This window comes from Sander lucioperca, chromosome 3 (genome assembly GCF_008315115.2).
Source record: "Sander lucioperca isolate FBNREF2018 chromosome 3, SLUC_FBN_1.2, whole genome shotgun sequence".
Lineage (NCBI taxonomy): Eukaryota > Metazoa > Chordata > Actinopteri > Perciformes > Percidae > Sander > Sander lucioperca.
The window spans coordinates 18,121,224-18,145,491 of record NC_050175.1 but is presented as its reverse complement, the minus strand read 5'-3'; the positions used below and the strand labels follow the sequence as shown (position 1 = coordinate 18,145,491).

The following is a 24,268-nucleotide window of genomic DNA, read 5'->3' as shown; positions in this document are numbered from 1 at the left end:
ACACAGTTAAAAGATAAGATAAAAAATAATTAAAATATCCATTTTATTTAAAACATCTATACAGGATTTTCATTTCAAGTAGTTATGGTTCAGATCAGCTTCAACAAAGTGACCCCTAAATACATTCTCATAATGTCATGATGAAACTTTGGTATTGGTAATTTACAATGACATAATGCCTTCTTAACCCTTATGTTTCTGCATCATCTAATGAGAATGAGACACCAGCATCCAAGCGGCTTGCAAAATGCTCATTTAAATCACTTGCCTAGAAACCAGACGAATCTGAGAGCTCATGTTTAATTTGCGCTGGCAGATACGCATTTGCGAATTAGTCTGGCGATGCCAGACTATCAAATTGCAGTTAAGTGAATGACTTTCAAATTACAGTTAAGTAAGTGACTATTGAAATGTTGGACACATATTTAGTGACATTTTTTACAACTGTTGGAATATGTTTTAGCTGTAATATTCATCACATCTTCCTGTGTTTAAATGTAAAATATTGTAAAACTGCTTTTGAAGAGCTCCCACCTCTGTCTATTTATAGTAATGTACATTTTATAATTAACCACATGTATATATTAAAAAGTTAAAATTACTTCACATTTTAGAAGAGCATTCCCACACTAGAAGCTAATAAACCAGCATATTTAATAACAATTAAAAAAGGTAAAAGATAATATACAGCTGAAAGTACAAAGTAGACCAGTACAAATCTAAGTACATCAAAAATACTTGTATTATCCTTAAAAGCATTTTCTTTATGGCAATATAATACCATCACGCCATTGAAATCAGTTTGGCTGGAACTACTTTTCCTTCTGAAGGAGACAGGAAACTGTATAACTACACAAATCAGTGTCTCTTTTTAATTGCAATAAATATTCATTTTGTAATGAAATATAATCATAATGCTCCTTGCTATAAGCCCCTCTATGCTTGCTGTGTCTAAAGAAACAGCTCCTTAGGGGCCTTAGTACTCCAGCAACTTAAATATCTCATGTCCAACATATTATTGATTCTTCATTTCCATTTAGACAAAAAGCAGCAAACTGGGTAAAATGTAGCTTATTCTTCACAGGTTTACAGTTATTACAAAGCACAATCAGACCTGGGGAAATAGTTATTAGAGGCTACCACAAAACTGTTTTTGGCAAAAGCACATTAAGACAGGGGATTATACTGCTAAGAAAAAAGACCAGAAAAAAATTAAATGTATGAGTGGATAAATATAATCAGTGCAATAAACAGAAGGCATAAGGAAGTGTTTTAAATTTTGTGATGATGAAAAAATTGGTATACAATGCTAAGCAGAGCAGCACAGTGTAAATGTTAGTTGTAAATTGTCTGCTTAATGCTGACAGACATGTGTTGTCCTGAAGATACTACCGCCGAATACTTCCAGGTTGAGAGCTGAAACCAAAATAAGAGAAGATGTTGACCTTTCTGTGACTGCATTATGGATTGTGTATAAGAAAAACTTGAAAAGTTATGACATAACTGCAAATACAAATGCATCAAATACCCCGGATAGGGAGGAGGTGGGGCGTCGTGCGGTCCACTTTTTGCGATTGCCTGCTCATAGGAAGGCAGCCCTGGGGGGTCTATTTCCTCCATAGGGGACGGGGGTACAGGTTGTAAGGACACCTCCTCCAGCCGTCTCATTATTAAAGAAGCATTACTCCTATTCGGTCGCGCCCGCATGGAGCTATGAGAGGAGCTGAAGGTGACAGATGACATACATATGTCATTGACATGTGACCTACTTAATGCCTTCAAGTATTAAGGTTAAGGTGGAACTTTATTATTATACAACTGTGTTCAACAAATTGCATTTGTAGGTTCCCCCATGCTACATGTGCAGTACATAGTGTGACAAGAACCAGTAACATATTGTTAGAACAGGTATAGAGCTTAGACAATAATCAACTAATGATTAATTAAATAGTCCATTCATAGAAAATTATTTAAATATACTATTTCTATCTATTTTGATAATTGACATGCACATACAATGCAAAATTACCAAACAGTCAGTGGTTCAAGCTTCTCAAATACTCAAATTTCAAAAACAGGTAAGAACAATAAGATACTGGACAAGAGCAGCATCAAATTATACTGTAAAAGTTTAAGTTGCAGTTGTCTGCATATGATAATGTCCAGACTCTAAAATACTATGTGTTTTATTGGGGCAAAAAAAAAAATTCAGGTTCCAAGTACCTGCATGCAACAGAGTTGTACTAGCGTATATAGCCTTGGAGGTACTGTAGCTTTAAGGTGCTAGTAGTCCTATACTATCGTGCAATAATAATAATAATAATTTAGGCTATAAACACTGTGGTGTTTAGCATAGGTCTATGCTACATACTTGTCCCTATACAAAGAATATAAATAAATAATTGTAGCTGCCATTAATAGTAAAAAAGACCCTCTCACTTACTTTGCATGGCTGTTTTTGCATTTGCCGTGACATAAATACCAGACCAGGAGGCCAGCGATAACAATGGCCACTCCACCAGCAATCAGTCCCACCAAAAGAGATGTCACATCAACCCGTGAGGGGCGATTGTCCTTATCTGTGGATCAACACAGACCACAGTGTGTAATTAGACAGCATCAGTTGTAGGTTAAGGCTAAGTATGTAATAAAGGTAGCAAAATATCACAGATTGGTTCCTCATTTTCATTTAATTGATTCTTTGATTTGAGAGCAGCAGTGTAGAATAGTTTGATTGTCTAGAGCAGCAGAAAATTATTAGATTTTTTCAGAATGAAGTCATTACTAGTGAAATTTGCAGAGGTAATTTACAACCCAGTATTAGAATTCAAGCAACACATTGGGTTGCAAAACCAGCAATAATGTTCAAAGCGACAGTGCGCTGTTGAAATTAAATGGTGAAACAGGTTTTAGAAGCACTAGTAACTAGTAATTATTGTACTTGCTACAGGCAAGGCAAGGAATTGTGTACATGTTGTTCCTTAATAACAACCCATTCTTATGTCATTATATTTAGTAGTGATAACATGCATTTAAAATGATCCAAGTAACAAATTGAAGTATCTCTCTCACCTTCAGTATATTTCTTCCAAAAAGCCTCCTGCAAAACAAAGCATCTTTAGTAGGGTGAACTCTTTATGCTCAGTAAATGACCTCAGTGGGAAGCCCACTGAATAGCATCACTTAACTGTAGCCGGGATGTTTTCAAAGACCTCCCTTGCTTCTTCGTAATTACAGACTTCTTCATAACACTCCCTTTCCAGATTTCCAGGAACGAAAATCTCAAAGTCAAACCGGTTGAACAGCAGATGGCGACCCAGGAACGAATTTGCGCCCCCATCATCTAAAAACACTAGGATGCGTGTACAGACCGGTGAAATGCGTTAATAGGAGAACTGAGCTGAGTGTTTAAAGTTAATTCATTTGTAATTCTTCAGTACAGAATCTCACCTCGTTGGTCTTCATGTTCCGACAGTATCCTCCTCATACAGGCCAGATCTCCACATGCCAGGAGTTGAAGGAGTATGAACAGATGAAACAACATGGTCATGCGTGCGCCTGAGCGAGGAGAGCGGGTGGGGCACTAATTGGCAGTACAGAGGGCAGAGTACCATTAACAACACACCCAGCTTCTTCAAACTACTATAGCCTACGTATGCACTTTTCTTTCCCCAACTGGCACCAAGTAGACTACTTCTACTTTACCTATGATGAAGAGTGTCTTGGACGCCGAGTTCAACAGAAACAAAATGAAACCTAAAAGAGCAGGTAGGTAGGTAGGTTACTTGCCTCGACGCTGATTAGATGAACCAGGAAACGTTTAGCGATAGTCACAAACAACAGCTGAGTTCAGCAACTTCCTTTGAAAAAGTGTAACGCGGCTCATCCTTTATAGGTAAAATACATGGTAAAATACAATGAATTATAGCAGCGGTAGTCGTTGACCAACTCAAGACAGTTCCGGTAGGTTAAAAAGGTTTTGTTTACTCCCCAACAGAGGTAGCCTCTGCTTCTCCTAAACTACCTGAGCAGACTCAACTAATCGATCACGTTTACCTGGATAACATGATACGTTATGTAAATAAAAGTGGACGCTAGATGGCAGCTAGAACCACGAAAGTACTTTCAGCAAGACTTTTCACTCCGAAGTAGGCTATAAATAGGATTACACATGCGTCATCTGACTCTGAGTCAGATGCCACAACAGTAGGCTCCTTGTTACGACAGATATTGTATAGTCCTTTACTCTTGATCATATAGCCGATAGGGCTATAGGAGCTTAATGCTGTAGTGTTCAATAAACACATTTTAACTCTCTTTGAATGGGGCTACTATATGCAATACCATGTATTTTTTTCGTTTCATTTTAGACACTGCCATGATGGTTTCATGACTTATGTTCCATCGTGTAACCTCTGGTTGATCTTCCCAACTAAGATTTATTAGGATTTAAAGGCCCATCTTACTTTAATGACACGTGAAGCTTAAAGGGTCATTCAGTCTCCATGTCAGTGTTGTATTTTAACTTCTAATGGTGTGGGCAGAAAATTACTGTTGTAACATGATGCTATCTTTTGGGATCTTTGCATCAGGACTCTTTTAAAAGCACTAAACCTTCTCTCTCAGTAGCTGGTGACTGCACCACTGTGCACAGGCCTTGTATGGGAAAAGGTTGTGTAATGGGCTCTGGAGTCATTTTGAGAAGAGGCATCTGTGTTAAAATGCACTTAGTCTGGCATTTTCCACCACAAAGAATGGTGACTATAGCAACTTTAGAGGCACCACAAACAGCAAAACATGAAGCAACACAGTAAAGATAAAGTTTTCCATTATGCCTGGCAAACCATCCTCCATAACAATGTTTATGTTTCACACTCTCCATGTAAATACACATATCTGTATCTGAGCCTCTTGGCCAGTGTTTATGTAAAGCAGAGATAGGATGCAATTGAACCTTATCTGGCTAACTACTGGATGGTGCTAATTGAAGGGCAGTAAGAGCCCATCTCTTGTACTTGGCTACATCTCTGGATACTGTCAGTCTTAGATTTACCCAAAAGGAATGTCAATACGAAGGAAATGATAAATTCCAGACTTTATCTAGTGTGTGATGTCAGATGATATTGCCACCTTACACCAAATACTGCCATATCAATGTTATAATGATGAATAGTGTCTTACTGCTGGTGAATCCATGTGCATCAGCTCACACAGTGAAGTTTGTGCTCAAACACAGTAAATTGTGACCAGTGGTGGAGGAAGTATTTAGATCCATCACTTGAAAGTTCAAATACCACAATGTAAAAATACTGCAAATACTGGTAAAAATACAAGTAAACATACTTAAGTAAAAGTACAAAATGCACTTAAAGTTAAAAAGTACAAGTACTCGTTATGGAGGAAAAAAAAGGGCCCTTCACACTTTTGTGTGAAATATTGGATAATTTTTCACCTAGTTGGTGTTAGTTATTTAACTGAAACCATCAGATACATTTAGAGAGGAAATCCATGGTGGCACTGCAAACAACTTATGGACAAGGGGCCCCAATTAGACACCCCAATTTTTTAAGGGTTCACAAACCAAAAAGTTTAGAAACTACTAGTTAAATCTTGAATCTTGTGTTTATCATGTAAAATCTTCATTGGAAATTGAACTATTATATATAGCTGTAAAATTAAAGTAGTGGAGTTAAAAGTACAGTATTTCCCTCTGAAATGTAGTAATGTATAAATTAGAAGAAAAAGAAAATAGAAGAAACTCAAAATTGCATGAAGAGTACTAGAGTAAATGTAATTAGTTACTTTCCGCATCTGCTGAAAACCTGAGCTGCATGTGCAAAAGAGGCCAGTTAAGCAGCTTCCAGATGGAATATTAACTAATTTGCTTTTCATCACTGAACAATGCAGAACTACTCTGACATATGATAAGAAGGGTTCATGAGGCCCACAGCACACAGTATTAACATCTGGGATCTAACATGACGGACCATCCACAAAACAGTAACTTACAGCCAGTGAGACAAATTAGAGACAAGAACAGAGAGGTCACTTTTACAGAATGAGAAAAGTATTTTGTAAGTAATTTCTGGCAGAGATAAAGAGCATATGCTGAGCAATGGAAACCTACATATAAGGCTTTGCAAACATTGTGTTAAGCCTTGGTCACATTAGTTTCTATCTGCTCTATGCTCCACCTTGCAGGTGGCTGTGATGAGGTTATACTCCTGAGAATGTGTTCTGTGATTTACGCCCGCTGATAAGAGTCAGAGATGCATGCTCCCTGTGGACAACTGGACAGAAGTGAGTGGTGAGCCTCTGCAGACCTCGGCTATGATAGGAAAAAGAACACACTGCAGCAATAAATGTGTACCTCTAATGCCATTTTATCTTGGGGAAAATGTTTTAGTGGCAGGGCTGAAATGATCAGATTATGACTTTAAATCTGTAAAGAATGAGGAGTGGCACACCACTAAAAAACAAGTAAACAGGTTGAGCTGTGTTTTTTTTTTTTAATCAAAGAAGAATCAGTGTATTTGGGGTGAGGATTTAAAGAGTGCAATGTCAGTAGTCTGCACTTTGTCAGTTTGTGCCGATTTCATCAGAGCCCCAGAGGGAGAGAGAACTTCAACAGACCCCTTTTACGCCTAATGCCTGGACCATATATCATTAGAGTTCACATCCTAATGCTCTGGACCGGTGCCTGAGAACAGATCTTTGTGCAGGTTAAATGGCACTTAGTTTAAAGTCAATGGGCAAAGGTAAACTAAAAACTGGAATATAGAAGTCCTTGTCTTCCACTTTTCAGACACATCAGAAGACAATGAGTCATGCTGACTACAGCCCAACAGTATCTTTTAACCTGGTGGACAGTTTCAAATTTGTAGTGGCAGTGAGAGCCACAAGTGTTGATGCTACAGTAATACAGCTCTGACCCCAGCAGGACAGGTCATCTTAAATTACTTTTGTCACCTCTCATGTGTTCCCAGACAAGTAACCCTCTTGTTGCAGGCTATTTCTCATCCCAAGTCACAGCTCATCTAATACTGGCATGCTGTCCTTTAACTAAAACCAGATGTCGAGAGCCTTTATTTAACAAGAAAAGAGCAATCACACGTGAGTTCTACTGTTCTTTAATTGGATGTATATAAAAACTGATCAATTCAGTCAGAGGATTTGGAAAGCAGAAAAGAAATAGAGGGCCAGGCAGTCTAGACAGTCGGATTGAGGTGGAATTAAGCAGAAGGTGACAGGGCTTGCAGACTGGTCTTGACGGTTGCTAGGTTGGCCTTCCAGGAGCTAAGGCTGTCGTGCAGCTGCTGCCACTGCTGCTTGCCAAAGGTGCGGTGTGTGCTGTGGCTGATTGAGTGGAAAACAAAAAGGCAAGAATGTTAACTTGACAAAAAAAGAATGCAGGCCAAGGTCACGTCTTGCAACTTTGAGGAAATAAAATGCAGAGCTATTGTAAATCAGTCCCTCCAGAAAAACGTGATTATGCGATCGCATCATTCAATGCATAATCAGCCAAAGTCTGCATATTGATGCGGGGGCCGCATTTTTTCCAAATACGGCGCACTTTCGCCGCATAAATTGCCGATTTCCGCGCAAAATATGCGGGGCTTACATGATTTCACAATCCCCGCGTTTTTGTTGCAAAAAAAAAAAAAAAAATCACATATATCTTAGCAGAAAGATGAAAAATGTTGCGTTTACTTCACACAAGAGCAGCCATTTTCCCGTTGCCATGGGAACGTTATGAAGTGACGTAATTACGCAACGTGAACATCATCGAAAAGCTGCAAACCCTGCGATGAAGCCATGATGAAACCGCAGTTTTTGCAAGTTCCTGCAATTTTTGCAAGTTCCCACAATTTCATCGCACAAAATTGCATAAATATCCCGCATATTCCATCGCATTTTTTAAGAAAACATGCCGCATAATCAAGGACTTTTGCCCGCAACAATCACAAAAAAACTCATTTTTCTGGAATGACTGTGTAAATGTAACTATGACCAAAGACATGGCATTGCCTGTATTCTGTACTAAGACCTCAAATGTAAGCTATACCAACATGACATCATGACTTTCTTAAGCCAAGTGGCGTGTTATCTGTATGCATTTTGAGCGCCGTATACAGCAGACGGGTTGGGTTTAGGAAAAGAAGAAAGCCACGGTTGTGTTTAGGAAATGTGACACTTGAGTTGGGTTTAAGAAAAGAAAAAACAGTTGGGTTTAGGAAAAGAAGAACGGGGCTGGGTTTAGTAAAAGAAGAAAGCGATGGTTGAGTTTAGGCAAACGGTTTATAAAGCGGCGTTGATAAACACGCTAAAAAGCGAGTATGCGTCTTGATAACACGCCAAAAATGGCATCCGAATTGGCGTGTCATACATACGCCACTTCATGAGATCAGTCTGGCTATACGGAGGCAGAATCATGTGAAAGTTTAGTTTCTACACAGATGACATATTTCTGATGATCCAGGTAAATCAGGTCTAGGTTAGTACTAAGGCTACATTTGCAATAAGTGCCCCTCTAATATAGGGTTGGGTACCGTTTGGATTTTTACGATTCCGATGCCAAACCGGTACTTTTAAAACGATTCCGATTCCTAACCGATTCTTAAACTGAAAAATGACATCAAAGAAAGGCTCTTTTATAGAGTTTTTTTTAAATTGAAAATTATTTAAATTTAACAATATATTAACATTTTAAAGTACTTAAATATATAATAAGTAAACCTAAGTCACCTAATAATAATAATAATAATAATAATAATAATGTATACTTTATTAATCCCGCAAGGGGAAATTACAACACCTAACACATAACTACAATAATTTAACAAATAACAGTTACACTATTAACAAGTAAGAACTAAATAAATGTTGTTGAGTTAGTATGCCAACCAGCTTCAAACTTTAGCAGTTCTTTTGCAGAAAAATGACCATATTTGCCTTCTCTGGCAAGAAACACACCTCTGACTTATGGCATGTCCTGCACAGGAGAAAACTCTCTCAGATGGTGTCCAAGAGGCCTGTACACACAGGGAGGAGTTTGAAAGGGCACCAGGCTACAGGGTCTTGTCCTGAACGATAGACTAGCAGAGCAAGTGTAATAGGCTATGTTTACTAGCGATCACGTTCAGTGAATGGTTAATATGCCTTTACGTCCGTTTTGGTGAGCCCAGAGGGAAAATATTCCAACATTACAATAGCTTGCTAACGGTACACTACAGAGAAAGTGTGATATTTTTACGTCCATTTTGGAGCGTGTACAAAAAGCCGTCTATCAGCTGTGATTGTAGAGTGCACGTCGGGGGAATAGCGCGGACACGCGCTTCACACCGCGAGCGGGCACATGCGGCACTCGGCGTAAAAGGGAGAAAGAAAAAAAGAGTCTGCCGCTGTCCGGAGTGACAGAGGGGAAATATTTCAGTCGGAACCGAAATTTGCATTCTAATCCGGTCCCAATACTACCGTTTGCGTAGGAACCGGTTCCATAGTGGAACCGGGTTTCGGTACCCAACCCTACTCTAATACAGATCTGTACTTAGTCAAAATTGAACACAGTTAAGCCATGCATGACGTTGTTTGATGAAAGTACTTACCTTACAACAACTTTTCGCTGTGTCTGGTCAATTTTGCAGTACACCATCTTGGTCCGAACAGCTAGAAAGAAAAAACAGACAGGTTGGGCATGAAGAGGCAGTAAAAGCTCTGACAGAAAGCCATGAAAACACCACTGACAAAAAAAAGCTTTAAGAGAGAATGCACTTGGAAAATGAAATTGAAAAGGAAGCTAATCCAAGTCACCAAACACTAAAAGCGCTAGTCTTGGTTCCATGCCATTATTTCATTGTGAAAACCCTACTCATGTCCCATGATCACCACTGCATTCTGTTTTTAAGGAGGGACACATAATTTTTTGGTACAAGAAGGCAAGTCAGGGGGATGTGTGTTTGTTTGTGACACTGTTCAATCACTACCCACATTTTCCTGCCTCGGCTGGACAATAAAGTTTTCTATCCCCTCCTCCCCCATTAGTCGCCTGTGAGAAACTAACAGCAGACTTAACAAGAGTAGACAGCAAAGATTTATTTGAGCTCAAGTGCTTGTACCGTCAATGACAAAAGCCTCAACGTCATCAGCTCCAATCTGCAGCTCCTGTTGCATGGTGTCGAAGGAGATCTCCTTGAATTCCACTGACATGCCCATGAATGTCAGCAGACGCATCTTGGACATGTTTTGCTCGTGAGACAGGCCTGGAGAGCAACAAGCAGGGATCATTAAGCACAAAACTGTCACAGTTGATTACTCTTGACTCAGGGAGTTTCCCTGTGATAATTGTTTCTACGTTTAGGAGCATGCAGTCAGGGAATCTACTCATTAACACAAACACCACTCCATATTGTCTGTTTTGAGAGTCCATCCTACACATGCTTGTAATTACACCAAGGCCTTTAGTAGTGAGAAAGAGACACACTGCTGACACACACACACACATTCCTGTACTGTGTCAACAGAGTACATTGGCTCAATATTTACAAGTTCTTATTTTAGGAAAAGGTGGTTCAGCTGTTCTTAAATGAACTTTTGTACAGCACAAATAGTATTTCTTAGGCATCAAATTTGTCATTATATTCAAATCCCAAGCTTTTTTCTCTCGTCGAGAATTTGACATTTTTCACCATCATAGCCATTATAAATCATAATAAGTCCTTGAAGTGGGAAATGTTTGAAACTTTTGAAGTTCCTAAAGACAAATAAATACTCTAAACTTCTTTAAAGACGGCACTCCCTTAATAAGGCTCTTAAAGTGCCAGCATTATTTCACATAACATGTTTTTTTATCAAGCATATTCATTTAAAACACACTTAAAATATGTCAAAACTGATTTAAAAAAAATATGGTAAGGAGCAGAGATAAACTATCACTCACCAACTACATGTACACTGAGGTTTTACAGTAATCACTATTACAGCACATGTAAACATTTCCTTATTTATCAACCGGTGTACTGTATTTTTTAAACATGTTCAGTATGTGTTTGTGTAGAACTGATGCAACTAATATCCCAACGTATGGCTACTTACCAAGAGAGTCAATGAAGTCTTTGTTACTCTGGTAAAACTTTACGTATGCTGCTAGTTTTCCACTCACAAAAATGGTTAACAGCTGAAAAAGAGAGTCAGAAGAGGAAGAAATGACATTATAGGACTCTAGAAACACAGTCACATCATCTTTGTATTCATACAGGCTGAAATTGTAATAATAATTATGTCCAGATTAAGGTTATGAGACAGATCATCAGCTACAATGCAGAAATGTTGTCCTTGATGAAACAAAACTAGTAATACCTGCTGGCCCATGAAAACGCGTATAGAAACTGTGCACACGCTATATTAAGAAATATTGTTTCATTGTCTCTGTTAAGCTGGTTATGTACAAACATTCCTGCTGCTCACCCTTCACCATTTGTAACAGGTCAGCATTTAAATACTGGGTTGTGATGCCTCAGCAGTCACTTTGACTACATATCAAAAACGCACCCAGTACCCATGTAAAACGTAGTCAAGATGCTTTCATACCATGCCTTTATTATAATAATAATAATAAGCTTTATTTGTATAGCGCCTTTCATACACAGAGTGCAGCTCAAAGCGCTTTACAGCACTTTACATGGACATGAATATCCCGTTTATATGTTTGAGCATTTAGAGTTCATATCCCAAGACATGAATATGCTAGCTGGAGTATTCCACTGCTCCCTTGTCCTATGACAGTGCCAGGGTGACACCGGTCAAAGTGGAGGACAGTGTTATAAGAGTAGCTTAGATCCTTTCAGGAATAGCTAAGTGCGTTGTGAATGTGTGGGAGGGAGGGAGAGGGAGAGAGGGAGAGAGAGAGAGAGAGAGAAACAATGGGTGCTCAGAGCAGACAGGTGTTGGCGATCGGAGCAGAAAAGAAATTAGCAGTAAGGCTGTAAAGTGGTAGTAAATTAGTGTTGCTTTGTTTGTTTTTGTAAACATCACAGGCGCTTGCGCCAATAGACTGCAGTAATCGCTAGGGGTGTCACGATTCTCCAAATCACGGCTCGATTCTCGATTTTTACATTTATTGTTTTAAAGCACAGGTTGCTATGCCATTATTCGAATAATATTCAAAAATGCAGCCTGTTATTAATATGTACTACACTACTCAGGCTTATGCATTGTCAATGCCACTGTAAGCATGTGGTTGTTGTTACATATTCTGTCCACTAGGGGGACTTCCAACATTAGCCTGGCCTTGAAGGGGATCTACGTCACAGCGTATTGCATTTCCAACACGCCGCTCTCTGTTTACATTCATTTCCCACCATGAGCACACAGCGACACAAATCAACAGAGAACTCTGTACTGAAACATTATCTAACAAGTGTAGTGAAGCAGATCTGTTGTAAAGGCTAACGGTGCTTGGTTAGCACAATGACATCATGTTAGAAAGCAGAGCCGCAACGATTTGTCAAAAAATAAAGTAACAAAAGTGTTAGCCACGATGATAACTAAGCCAAACGGTGCTGTCACTATTGGACGTTGTCACTCACTGGAAATCCAAAATACTTCCACACCGGCAACTTCAGTGAAAGAGGAGGGGGTTCAAGTTCTGTCGATGGGTCTCCTGCACCTGCAGTTGCTAAACTGCTAATATTAATGGACAACGCTTCCAGTTCGGCGAAGTGCCTTAAACCTGCATTCTATCTGAATTCCAGCAGGGGGCGACACGTGCGATTGCAAAAGGAGGTCAGTTTCTGTAGAGGTCTATGAGAAAGTGACCCACTTCTCACTTGATTTATTACCTCAGTAAACATTTTCATAATGAGTTTATGGTCTCTATCGCTAGTTTTAAGTCTTCTGCAACACAGAATGATTTTCATTTGTTGCTGTTTTGCTGCCATTTGAGAAAAGGACAAGCAATTTGCGAGGATGGGCTACATCCCCTATTTCAGGCGTATGAGGTGCTGCCATCAGGCAGAAGATATAGGGTGCCGTCCTTACAAACCAAACGGGCTCGCAAATCATTCATTCCTACTAGCATTGCACTACTGAATAAGTTAGGGAAAATAACTTGATCCTTTCTGTGTGATAATACTGCACTTTGGTATAATACTAAAACGCCACTGATGCACCTTACTATTGATAGCCCACTGGTGCTAACGACACTGCACTCTCTCTGCACTTTTCTCTCTCTCTCTCTCTTATGATATGGAGATATTTGGGACTGTGTATTGTTGTTGAATTATGGTCTCGTTGATTTTAAAATCTGCGATAAAGCAGGGGGTGTTTTAGGGCGTGGCTATGATGTGATTGCCAGTGAAAGTGTGTAACGTAACGTAGAGCAGGGCTTAAAGTGAAAAAAAAAGTAAGTCCTTCTTACATTACACAATAATTAAAGTCCTAATTTTTAAGAACGAAAAAGTTTTGGATCAATTTTTACTTCTTCCAACTATATGTTCAATTAAGAGTCAATGTAGATTTACATATTGCAATAATATCATAATCCTACAATGAATCATTGTGAAAACTAAACTTTCTAGATGTTGTGTTGTTACTTTGGCCAGGTCATCATCAAAAAAGCGAATTAGTACATTCATGATTTTATCCATGTTGATATTAGTTGCTTCATGTACATTGTTTGCTTCAACATACATTATTAAAAACGTCGCATTGTATAGCTTTTCATATATCTAGCTAGATGTCTAAACTCTGGGACAAGGCCGTTATGTTTAAATACCTGCCAGGCTGATTACAGACAGACAGCTTTATCAAGGCAGTTTGGGCTTCAGATAGCTTTTACACAGTGGCCATCGTTAATGACAAATCATGTTCCGCTATGAATGTGCACACACGTATTGTTTGTATCACAAACACGGTCGGTCAGTGAGAGGCGGGTATGGCTGCAGCCTGGAGCGTCCCATGTCAAGCCGTCCCGTCTCATGCCGAGGCGTGTCCAACGGTAAGTTCAGAGGGTCAAAAATACGAAATCGAATTATTTTCCAGATGGAGATACGGGTAAGTTCATGGGCGTCAGTTTGGTTTGAAATGTGTTGGTGACAGAGACGCAAATTTGGAAGTACATTTCCAGAAGTGCTGGGTACAATGACGCATTAATTTTTTTTTTCTCTTTCGAGCAGGTCATGTTTGAAAGACGCTGTCCTGTAGCTAATGAATAAAAACGTGGTTTAACGTACGTAAACAATGATCAATGATTACCAAATTTCTCTCTCATATTGCTCCTCATAACCACTGAAAACTGTCAAAAAATCCAACCCAAAGTGCAATTATTATGGAAGTTATCTGTCATCTGACGCGATTCTGCTTCACATTTTCAGCAGGGCAGCGGAGCGGCTGTGGGTTGACTCCCCACGGTTCTCATGGGCTTTATAAGTCCTAACGTGAAAAAGCTTAACGTGGTTTAATGTACCTAAACAATGATCAATCATCACCACAATTCTGGTTAGATTTTTTGACAGTTTTCAGTGGTTATGAGGAGCAATATGAGAGAGACATTTAATCATTGATCATTGTTTAGGTACAAGCTTTTTCCTCGCCATAGGCGCCAATGAAGAAAAAAATGTTAATGTGAGAACTTAATCGTTGGATTTCGGTTTAGTTCTTTTGACAGCCTTAAGTGTTCATTATAAGATATGGCCATAAGAAATTTGGTGATGATTGATCGTTGTTTAGGTACATTAAACCACGTTAAGCAGAATGTCCCGACAGGCAGCGTTGTGAACAGAGATGCTTGCAGCCAGCGCAGCAGCAGAGTGTGTGTGTGTGTGTGTGTGTGTGTGTGTGTGTGTGTGTGTAGGTGCCTGTGTGTGGGGATAGAGATTGCTCTGGATTTTTGGGCATCTGTCGCTCAAGAATTATATGTGTTATGGACTTTTTTTTTTTTTTTAACTAAATTGAGCTAGAGGTTTTCAAAAAAAAGTGGTGGGTACAAAATGACTCATGACGAAATCTGGTAGGTATGCGTCCCCACACCGAAATCGACGCCTATGGCACGTTTGTTGCAATCAATTGAAAAACGTTTAAACTGTTAAAGTAACAATTTTAGCCATACATATAGTTTGCTGATTTCTGGATGTTATTGTTGTGTCCCTGATGTTAACGTACATTTGATGAAACCTGCATCAGCGTTGGTTGACATTGTTAGCGAATATTATAACTCTATACCTAGAGCAATTTATGGTTGCAGACAAAGATGGTTTCTTTCTGTGATTTTCCTTAAGGTACACTCAGTGTCTTTAAAAAAAATAAAGTATTAAAGTAGTAATTTATTCCAGACGCCAGCTTTTATTTTGAAAAGTAGAAGCTCGGGGACGCTACCAGGCGGGACGGCATGAGACGGGACGCTCCAGGCTGCAGCCATACAGTCTTGGTCAGTGAAGTCGCAGTGGTAGCAGTAGCCGTCGTTGCCGGTAACTTACTCGTATGACAGAGTGCACGGACCAAAGCTTTGTGACTAGCATCTAATGACTAGCAAGCACTTTCTTACCGCTGCTGCCGTACAGTATCTTCCTTGAACATACGCTGCAGAAGCATGCACCCGGCTCCCTCAATTTGAGGCACCAAGTGCTAAAACGGCTTCCCGTCTCCACCCGTTTCCTCTTGTCCTCTATTCATGCCCAGCACCATTTGTTTTTAACTCCTTTCTCAACTTACGCTATATCTACATTCTCCAAGTTTGATAAACTTTGCCTCCATTTTTTTTTGCCGCGTTACCACGGAGACCACACCGGCACCGCACTCTCGCATTTTGGCAAAGACCAGCCCTACTTTGCATCTGATTGGCTAGAACTCGTTTCATTGGTAGGTGGAAGTTCAATGATTGGTTAAATCCAGCGCATCAAAAACAGATCCCATGTGGACTTTTTTAATTTATTTATTTTTCTACAATAGTCATATGCCAGAAATCGGACACCAGGCCCGATTACTTAAGCCCTGCGTTAGTTAGAGCTGCGTTCCTCTCATATGATTGGTAGGTGAAATCAATTGCCTCGAAAATAATAAACCGCATGCAAGTTCCCAATTTCTTTTTTTTTTTTTCCTCAAGGCCGCACGGCGGAGATCCGGCACGGTGCCGGAATACTTTAAGCCCTGGTAGAGTGTAAGCAGCTCCTCCCTCACGTCTGAAATCGTCACATCCGCAACCAGGATGGCTGCGCCCGTAACAGCAAACTCAACGACTCATAGCAGATCTCAACAAACCAATGGGTGATGTCACATGTGCTCGGACCACTAATTTACAGTCTATGAACCGGATGTGACATGGGGGCGTGGCAGCATCGACGATTCCATTTTTTAACTCGAAGTTCGAGATTGTGACTTAATTTTGGTCGATTTCAAATTAAAATTGAAATCGTGACACCCTTAGTAATCGGTAACCTGGATACTACTATTTATCATGTATACCGTGATATGAGTAACTCGATTTCTCTGTGTTGCATGTCAACATCATATCCCAAATATGATCAAAACCGGGATAAGCTTCATAATAATAATAATAATAATAATAATAATAATAATAATAATACACACTCAGTGTGCATTAGAATTCTAATCACATGGCCTAGGTGGGCATTTTACACATGCAGGATAAACAGGGTTGTCAAAATGAAAAAAACGTGTTTTCAATGTGCTTTGTGGGCTATGGTTGATAAAAATCGATTGGACTCAAGTTATTAGGTTAGATGTTTCTAGCATTAATCTGACAATGCCAGAAGTGTCTTTTACATATTCAACACCACAAAACATTGCACATCCTTCAGTACTCACGTCATGGATGAGTTCTCCCTCTAGGAAGCGAACAGGTTTCAGGGTGAGCAGGTGGTCAATGAGGAAGGTGTTGGGATCTTTGAGAGCACGGACGATACATCTAAAGATAAGGGACACCAATGGATGCATGTATGTAGGAGGGATGTACGTTATATCAAGGCTTAATGACAAATGTTACACAAGGTCTTCAAGTGTACCTGTGGGCATCAACACGTGCTTGCGAAGCATTGTCTTCTGTGTAACTTCCCAGCAGCTCAACCATCACTTTTGCTGCAGCCTCGCTGTGAAATGAGTAGATACATTGTTAAAAACTCTCTTGTACCAAGATAATTTACTTGAAGGATAGCTCACAATCTTACAAAGAATCTTAGGCCTAGAGGTACATACGTATATGCATAAAATAAATATGTACTATTTTTTTTTTTTTTCATGCAGGAGTTTATAAATCTTAAATTCTGTGTCTTCATAATTCTGCGTCTGTGCATACCAAAACATCCATTTTATATACATCTGACTTTTTATGTAGTTACCTTTTTTTGCAGTCAACCAATGCTTCATACACTAGCCTCAAGAGTGTGTGCTTCTTCTCTGTGGTCAGGTTCCAGTCGATAATCCACTTGCGCACCTGATCAGCAGCAAAAACAGGTATTGTAAATCAACTGCAGAGGAAAAAATGCAGGCTGTGGAGATTTAAAAAATGTGACAGTCAACTTTCTTTCTTCTTTGCTGTTTACAGCCCAAGGCAAAGAAATACACAATATGTGACTGGCAGTGTTTATGGTCAGTTATCCCAGCTAATCATGGTGAACAGATATACCTGATCAAGGTCAGTTGGGATGTAGGCAATGGCGTTACAAGTTGCAGCCACCTTGATGAGGCCACAGAAGACAGTGTACCTCACAGAAGTGGTCTCATCCATGCCATGGAACAGATTACTCAGTCTGTAACATCAAAACATGAAACCGATAGTCAAGTGTTAAATCAGAGAACTCATTCTTTTTTAACTGTTCCATGTTTTCCTGACACACGCTGTTTGTTTTGAAAAGAAGATAGCCACTTTCCTGTCTATTGATATTGTTAACTGTATCCTTATGTTAAGCTTACAAGACCAGCAGTCTCATATTAACCAACATCAAAACAATGGCCCACTTAGTGTACATGCATGTGGAATGTATACTTTGTCAGATTTTTGGAAACAACAACCATAAGAGGCAATACTGTGAATAAATTAAAAGGGCAAAAAGTAAAAGAACTAACAGCTGCATCCTGAGGGAGGGTCTCTCTCCTTCACGGAACGTCACCAGTTTCTCACACAGACTTTCAATGAGAGCCTCCTGCTTCTCCGTCTCCAGGATCAACAGCAGAGACACAATGCTGTTCATCACACTCTCTACATCTGCAGAGAGACAAAGAGAGAGCCATAAGTAATGAGAAAGTGTTACCCATCCATTCATGCCACCAATAGGCAATGCAGTTATATTAGATCAACACTGCCTAGTTTTACAGCCTCTGAGTTTTTTTCAGCCTCTGTTTTAGCAACATAGGGAACAGTATGGCGTTCACAGCCAAACAATGCACAACAATATGTTCCTGAAAACAATTTAGGCGAGAAAGTTTGGTCGGAGGTTGAGAAAGAGAAAGAGAGAGAGAGAGAGAGAGGGCGGCTCTGTCTCTCTCAATCCACTTCTATACTCTGTGTCCGTATGCGGAAGTACAGTCTGTAGTTACAGCAACAGGCCCTAGGGCCAGCAGAATATCTCCAAGTGACAAGGTTTTTCTGCTGGCCTGTCAGTAGGGAGATCTGGGCAGTGGTAAGATGGATTCTTTTTTTTTTTTTTTTTTACACAAAGAAGCAACATTATTATGATACAAAGTTGGTTGAATATAGTCAAAGTATGCCTTTAATACACGTGAGCCATAGTAAATGTTATCAATTACACCTGTGCTTTTCCTTGTAACACAAGTCGAAATATCTACTTCTTCTTCATCATCACCTACCTTTATCATCGTCCTTGAGGCATACATCACACGCCTCGATGATCTGAGCCAGATCTACATGAAGTCCACCTTCAGAGTTCTCCTCTGATATATCAGCTCCTTTGGCCTTCATGTAGGCTCTCAGCTCTAAAGCCTGTAACGTTAGACAGTAAAATAAAAGTGTCAGTAGTTACATACAAATTAAAAGCACAAAAACTACCAAGCTAGCTACATATACAAATGTAGATATAATCGTTTAGCATAATGTGTTTTTACTTAACCGCTATAGCTCATTTACAAACATGTCATGTTTTTTTGTTTTTTGTTTTCAATATATGCTGCAGTCAGCTATAGGGGAAGGTACCAATTCTTTTTCTTTACCTAGGTTAAGTTATCAGCTGTGGTCGCCTAAAAAGGAGGACGCATTGGGTGGCTTGTTATTCGTTTACGTCTTTGTTTATTAAATGGCTAACGTTAAGCAGCTAGCATTCTTAGCTTTCCTAACGTAACAACTTTGAGGACATTTGTGACAGCGTTAGCCGTAAATACATGAGTTGAAAACGAAAAGAAAACGTTTACATATATAAAAACCATCTAAACGGTAAGCTTCATGATATCGTTACAAACAACGAGCTTCCACATATGTCACATAATCAGCATGTAGCTAGCTAACATGCCAGCATGTACCTGTCAGCAACGGTTAGCATTTTAGCTGGCTAGCATGCCAAGTTATCTGGTTGGATAGTTCCCATTTATTGACTCCGCAGGCGAGACGATGCAAAATTAGTTTTTAACGACACGGGTCGTACCTGGTCTTCTTCTGTAATATCGATAAATGCTGGGACGCTCATGTTTGGTGATTTTGTGAGCCTTGATGATGAAATCCACGCTCCCACCAGTGCTGAGACCTAAGCGGAAAAGAAAAGGCAACAGTGCCGGTGAAACTTTGCTCTTCCGGTTCATGCAATTAAAGCCACAGTAACCCAAAAAACTGCAGTTGAAGGATGTGTCATTGATGATTGTGGTAGCATTTCCCCCTCTCCATGTATTGTTACTTTTGAAAACTAGGTGTAGTTCTTAAAATATTTACCATTAATATGCAAATTAATTGTGCATCTTTCCAGACAATGTGGATTCTGTCCTGGTCGTGGAACAATGGACCAGATCTTCACTCTCGCAAGGATCCTGGAGGGAGCCTGGGAGTATGCCCATCCGGTCTACGTGTGTTTCGTGGATTTGGAGAAGGTGTATGACCGGGTCCCCCGGGACATACTGTGGGAGGTGCTGCGGGAGTATGGGGTGAGGGGGTCTCTTCTCAGGGCCATCCAATCTCTGTACGACCAAAGCGAGAGCTGTGTCCGGGTTCTCGGCAGTAAGTCGGCCTCGTTTCAGGTGAGGGTTGGCCTCTGCCAGGGCTGCGCTTTGTCACCAATCCTATTTGTAATATTTATGGACAGGATATCAAGGCGTAGTCGGGGTGGGGAGGGGTTGCAGTTTGGGGGGCTGGGGATCTCATCGCTGCTCTTTGCAGATGATGTGGTCCTGATGGCATCATCGGCCTGTGACCTTCAGCACTCACTGGATCGGTTCGCAGCCGAGTGTGAAGCGGGATGAGGATCAGCACCTCTAAATCTGAGGCCATGGTTCTCAGCAGGAAACCGATGGAGTGCCTTCTCCAGGTAGGGAATGAGTCCTTACCCCAAGTGAAGGAGTTCAAATACCTTGGGGTCTTGTTCGCGAGTGAGGGGACAATGGAGCGGGAGATTGGTCGGAGAATCGGCGCAGCGGGTGCGGTATTACATTCAATTTATCGCACCGTTATGACGAAAAGAGAGCTGAGCCAGAAGGCAAAGCTCTCAATCTACCGGTCAGTTTTCGTTCCTACCCTCACCTATGGTCATGAAGGCTGGGTCATGAACGAAAGAACGAGATCCAGGGTACAAGCGGCCGAAATGGGTTTCCTCAGGAGAGTGGCTGGCGTCTCCCTTAGAGATAGGGTGAGAAGCTCAGTCATCCGTGAGGAGCTCGGAGTAGAGCCGCTGCTCCTTCGCGTCGAAAGGAGCCAGTTGAGGTGGTTCGGGCATCTGGTAAGGATGCCCCCTGGGCGCCTCCCTAGGGAGGTGTTCCAGGCACGTCCAGCTGGGAGGAGGCCTCGGGGAAGACCCAGGACTAGGTGGAGGGATTATATCTCCAACCTGGCCTGGCAACGCCTTGGGATCCCCCAGTCGGAGCTGGTTAATGTGGCTCGGGAAAGGGAAGTTTGGGGTCCCCTGCTGCTCCCCCTTTTGTTTGTTGGTTGAAAAATTCCCAGTGCTGCATAGCTTCAGCGTACAGGTGCAACCTCTTCCTTCAGAGGTAGGTCTGGCAATGCGAGACTAAAGGTCAGACAACCTCCTAAATTTTGTTAGTCCCACAGACTTCCACCGCCATCTCTGATTCAGATATCAATCTCCACTCTGGGAGATTAACCCTGGATGTCTTGGATGAGAGTTACAGAGGTGAACCTGATCCCCAAGTGAGGTTATCAGATTGAGCTGCTGTCCATCTGTGTGGACCACCATGGCAGGCCAGGCCCAGAGATTTCCAACCCGGAAACACTGTCAGTGTCAAAGGGCAACACTCTTCCACCATACACCCGCTGACCTATGGGTGATGGGCCTCTGTACCAAGTGGGATCCTTTGTGTTGTTACCATGGCAGGTAATTTGGTGATTGAGGTGAGTGAGGTGAAGAGGGTAAGTGGAGCAGGAGTTCACCCCAAAACTATGTAGTCAGGTTACTAACATCTGAGGTGTTGAGGAGGCTGTGTCCCAGGGTGAAGACACTGCGAAGTATTTTCCATTTTGAGGCCCCACTGAAGCTCACACTTCATCTGTCACAAAAGTATGTGTATTTTAGAGGATTCAGACTAATAGACTCATGTCATGTAATAATTCCTTTAACGTCTGGTCGTTACATATTACTCTTAGTAGTTAAAGTAAGGGACCTGAACTCTGTTGCATTCTGCAGGACATACCTTAAATAGTGTGCTGAGGGGAAATGGCTCATGAAGTGTTTCACCATAGTGCTGGTATAATGCGTCATTCTGTTGGGAAGGCAAGTGCCTGGTACCAAATCCCACCCTTACTCTCTCCCTGCCCTTGTATGCTGTCATGGCACATAATTTATAGCTGCTTCTCCACAAGTGTACTTGTGTAACTGAGGCTTTCATTATCTGATTAACAGCTGTTGTCAAGTGCCTGGTGTATTTCAAGTCCAGAATAAGAGTATTGGAGGCTTTGAAGCTCCAGGTGCATGTGAGACATTGTTTTTGTCTTCTGTAAAAGGTCTTTAAAATGTCATAGTGTGTTACGGTGCTTGATAGCCTTTATAATATTCATGGCAGAATGTCCTGAAAATAGCATGGATATTGGACTACATTAAACCTTATAACTCCAAGGAGACTGTAACTGGTACATGTATTAAACTAGGATTTAGTCTGTTTTATATCCTTCTAAATCTAACCTACCAATGAAGTCTTCACAAGATGTGTCATCTAGCAGCAGACATTGCCCATGTTTTCAGTAGTTTGTACTGATTTCTGATAGAGTGTTTTATGTTGGCGTTTATGTGCACAGAATTCATGGAGTATTGGTCATGCTGCAGTGTGCTTCTTAAAGTCACAAAAACCCTGGCAGTTGTGAAATCATTACAGATATTGCCAAAGATAATTCATATCATCTTACCTTTGCAGGAAAACCTAATGTTCTACTGTAAATCCCAATTGTCTTTCAAGTCTCTTCTTTTCTTAGGTCTGTTGGGACAGAGTCTTATCCGACTCCTCTGTATATGGAACATTTGTTTTTATGTGTAAATGCTGTAACTCGAAATTGAGGAAAGGACAAGCTAAAAATAAACATCTTTGGTTTCTTATAATACAAAGTTAATGCACTAGGTTTTAACTATAGGCACACATAGTGTGTATAGTGTGTTGGTGAATGATCCTACCTTTATATTTGCTAGAACATATAATAAGATTGAGTATAATGAGCAAAATGCTTCTCCAGGTAATCCAAAATGAATATCTATTCATGTTCATGTGTAGGTCTGAAATATTTATGTTGCCAATATGTCTATATTGACCTCATCCATATCTGTTTGATTGTAAGAAGCACATCTCTTCCTAAACTGCTGGCAAATTGCCTGCTCAGCCTCCTCAAAGATAAATGATTGTGTGTTAAGAGTTAGTAGAGCCCAGTTGTCTGAGTTCTCCCTGTCAGCCAGCCAAGTGGTGAGTATCCATGTAAGCCTGTCTCATGGTCATCATCCAACATGGCAGCCTACCTTCCACCCACTAATTGTCTAGTTCCCACAGTTCTGCCTGCCTTCACAGTCTCTGAAAAATCCCCTTGCTCAGGCTCATCTATCAGCCAGTGACCTTGTCAGTGTGCATCGCTTGAGTAACTTCCCTGCTTCCCTAGGTGGAGCGAATTGCATGTTAATTACTTATAAGCTGACCCACCCTCCCCACACACGTACACACAAATACCAAAAACAAATAAGCCAAGGTATTAAACAGAGGTGAGTCCAGAGTCCCCAATGGTCCAAAGCATGCAAAATCCCACGGGGCCTTCTGATGGACTTCTGCTGTCCACAACTGCAGAGAGATATTAAATATCCCATTGTCATTTTTCTTTATATTTTTCACTGCTAAAAGAATTACCCTGCAGCGGAAACGATTGATCAATTAATCGAATAAGAGAAATTATTGGCAGCTATTTTGATCAATCAATTTATCGTTGAGAAATTGAGCAAAATAAAAAGAAATCTCAATTGTGAGGATTTACTGCTTTTCCTTTTCATATATAATAATTCATTAAATATCTTCAGTTGGTTGGACAAAATGGGCATTTCACTACTTTCTGACATCATATAAACCAACTGATTTAATTAATGAATCAAGAAAATAAATGGCAGATGAATCAATAATGGAAAGATTTCCATAGTTGTATCCCAAAATAAATCTTCAACATTTTGCATGTTAGAATCAGGCTGCATACTCTCCGGTGAGCTTTTCTTCATTCAATTAGAATTGTATTGTTCTTCTATCTGCCTTCTAGATGTTACTGACTTGGCTGTACTGTATGAGCCATCTGCAGCGAAAACTCACGCATCACCAGAAAAAGGAGGTTGGTAAGTGAACTGCCGCTGTTATCTTGCCATATCACTTAATGACCAACTTCATATCACACCAAAGACCGCAGCAATCAATCAAAGTGAGTTTGCATTTGTGGTGTTGAGCTATCTAAGGTCGTTAATCCCCCCTATGTGGAATGTGTGTGCTCTGTTTCAACCTAATGGTAGCAGCAGCAGCAAAAAATTTTTTTTAAAAAAGCTACAGTCTTCCAGGAATTCTGACGTTCCTGTCTGGAGAGATCGAGTCACTGCAGTGGAACTGGGACTGTTAATGATAGAGTGGTCTCTTGTCATCAGAG

The 24,268-nt window shown here is 40.5% G+C and overlaps 2 protein-coding genes across 4 annotated transcripts; both read right to left on the bottom strand.

The window, feature by feature from the left end:
- Positions 1-26: 26 nt before the first annotated feature.
- On the bottom strand, positions 27-4,072 carry prrg4 (proline rich Gla (G-carboxyglutamic acid) 4 (transmembrane)). 3 transcript variants are annotated; one of them, XM_035999414.1, is made up of 7 exons: positions 3,790-4,071; positions 3,451-3,558; positions 3,189-3,352; positions 3,073-3,100; positions 2,444-2,579; positions 1,505-1,723; positions 27-1,416 (listed from the first exon to the last, which is right to left on the bottom strand). In XM_035999414.1, the coding sequence occupies exons 2-7, from the start codon at positions 3,548-3,550 to the stop codon at positions 1,389-1,391; spliced, it is 675 nt and encodes a 224-aa protein (XP_035855307.1). In that variant the 5' UTR covers positions 3,551-3,558; positions 3,790-4,071; the 3' UTR covers positions 27-1,388. The 3 variants fall into 3 exon arrangements, with proteins under 3 accessions (XP_035855307.1, XP_035855306.1, XP_031170331.1); XM_035999413.1 differs by having other exon boundaries at positions 3,451-4,072; XM_031314471.2 differs by having other exon boundaries at positions 1,529-1,723; positions 3,451-4,064.
- A 3,042-nt stretch (positions 4,073-7,114) lies between these two features.
- eif3m (eukaryotic translation initiation factor 3, subunit M) lies at positions 7,115-19,770 on the bottom strand. The gene is made up of 11 exons (XM_031314470.2): positions 19,605-19,770; positions 18,817-18,949; positions 18,076-18,214; positions 17,636-17,759; positions 17,349-17,443; positions 17,016-17,099; positions 16,819-16,918; positions 11,092-11,173; positions 10,116-10,259; positions 9,606-9,666; positions 7,115-7,356 (listed from the first exon to the last, which is right to left on the bottom strand). Exons 1-11 carry the CDS (start codon positions 19,644-19,646, stop codon positions 7,233-7,235), a joined length of 1,128 nt encoding a protein of 375 aa, XP_031170330.1. The 5' UTR covers positions 19,647-19,770; the 3' UTR covers positions 7,115-7,232.
- Positions 19,771-24,268: the final 4,498 nt, after the last annotated feature.

Bases quoted from the DNA above. Each gene is read 5' to 3' on its own strand.
- prrg4 (XM_035999413.1), bottom strand. From the start codon at position 3,550: ATGACCATGTTGTTTCATCTGTTCATACTCCTTCAACTCCTGGCATGT. The intron at 3,353-3,450 runs GTGAGATTCTGT...CACGCATCCTAG, and splicing joins GGAACATGAAGACCAACGAG to TGTTTTTAGATGATGGGGGC. The intron at 2,580-3,072 runs GTGAGAGAGATA...GTTGATCCACAG, and splicing joins TTGGAAGAAATATACTGAAG to ATAAGGACAATCGCCCCTCA.
- eif3m (XM_031314470.2), bottom strand. From the start codon at position 19,646: ATGAGCGTCCCAGCATTTATCGATATTACAGAAGAAGACCAG. The intron at 17,100-17,348 runs GTAACTACATAA...CTCATTTCACAG, and splicing joins TTGGTTGACTGCAAAAAAAG to CGAGGCTGCAGCAAAAGTGA. The intron at 11,174-16,818 runs GTGAGTACTGAA...TCTCTTTTTCAG, and splicing joins AGGGAGAACTCATCCATGAC to CTGTTAACCATTTTTGTGAG.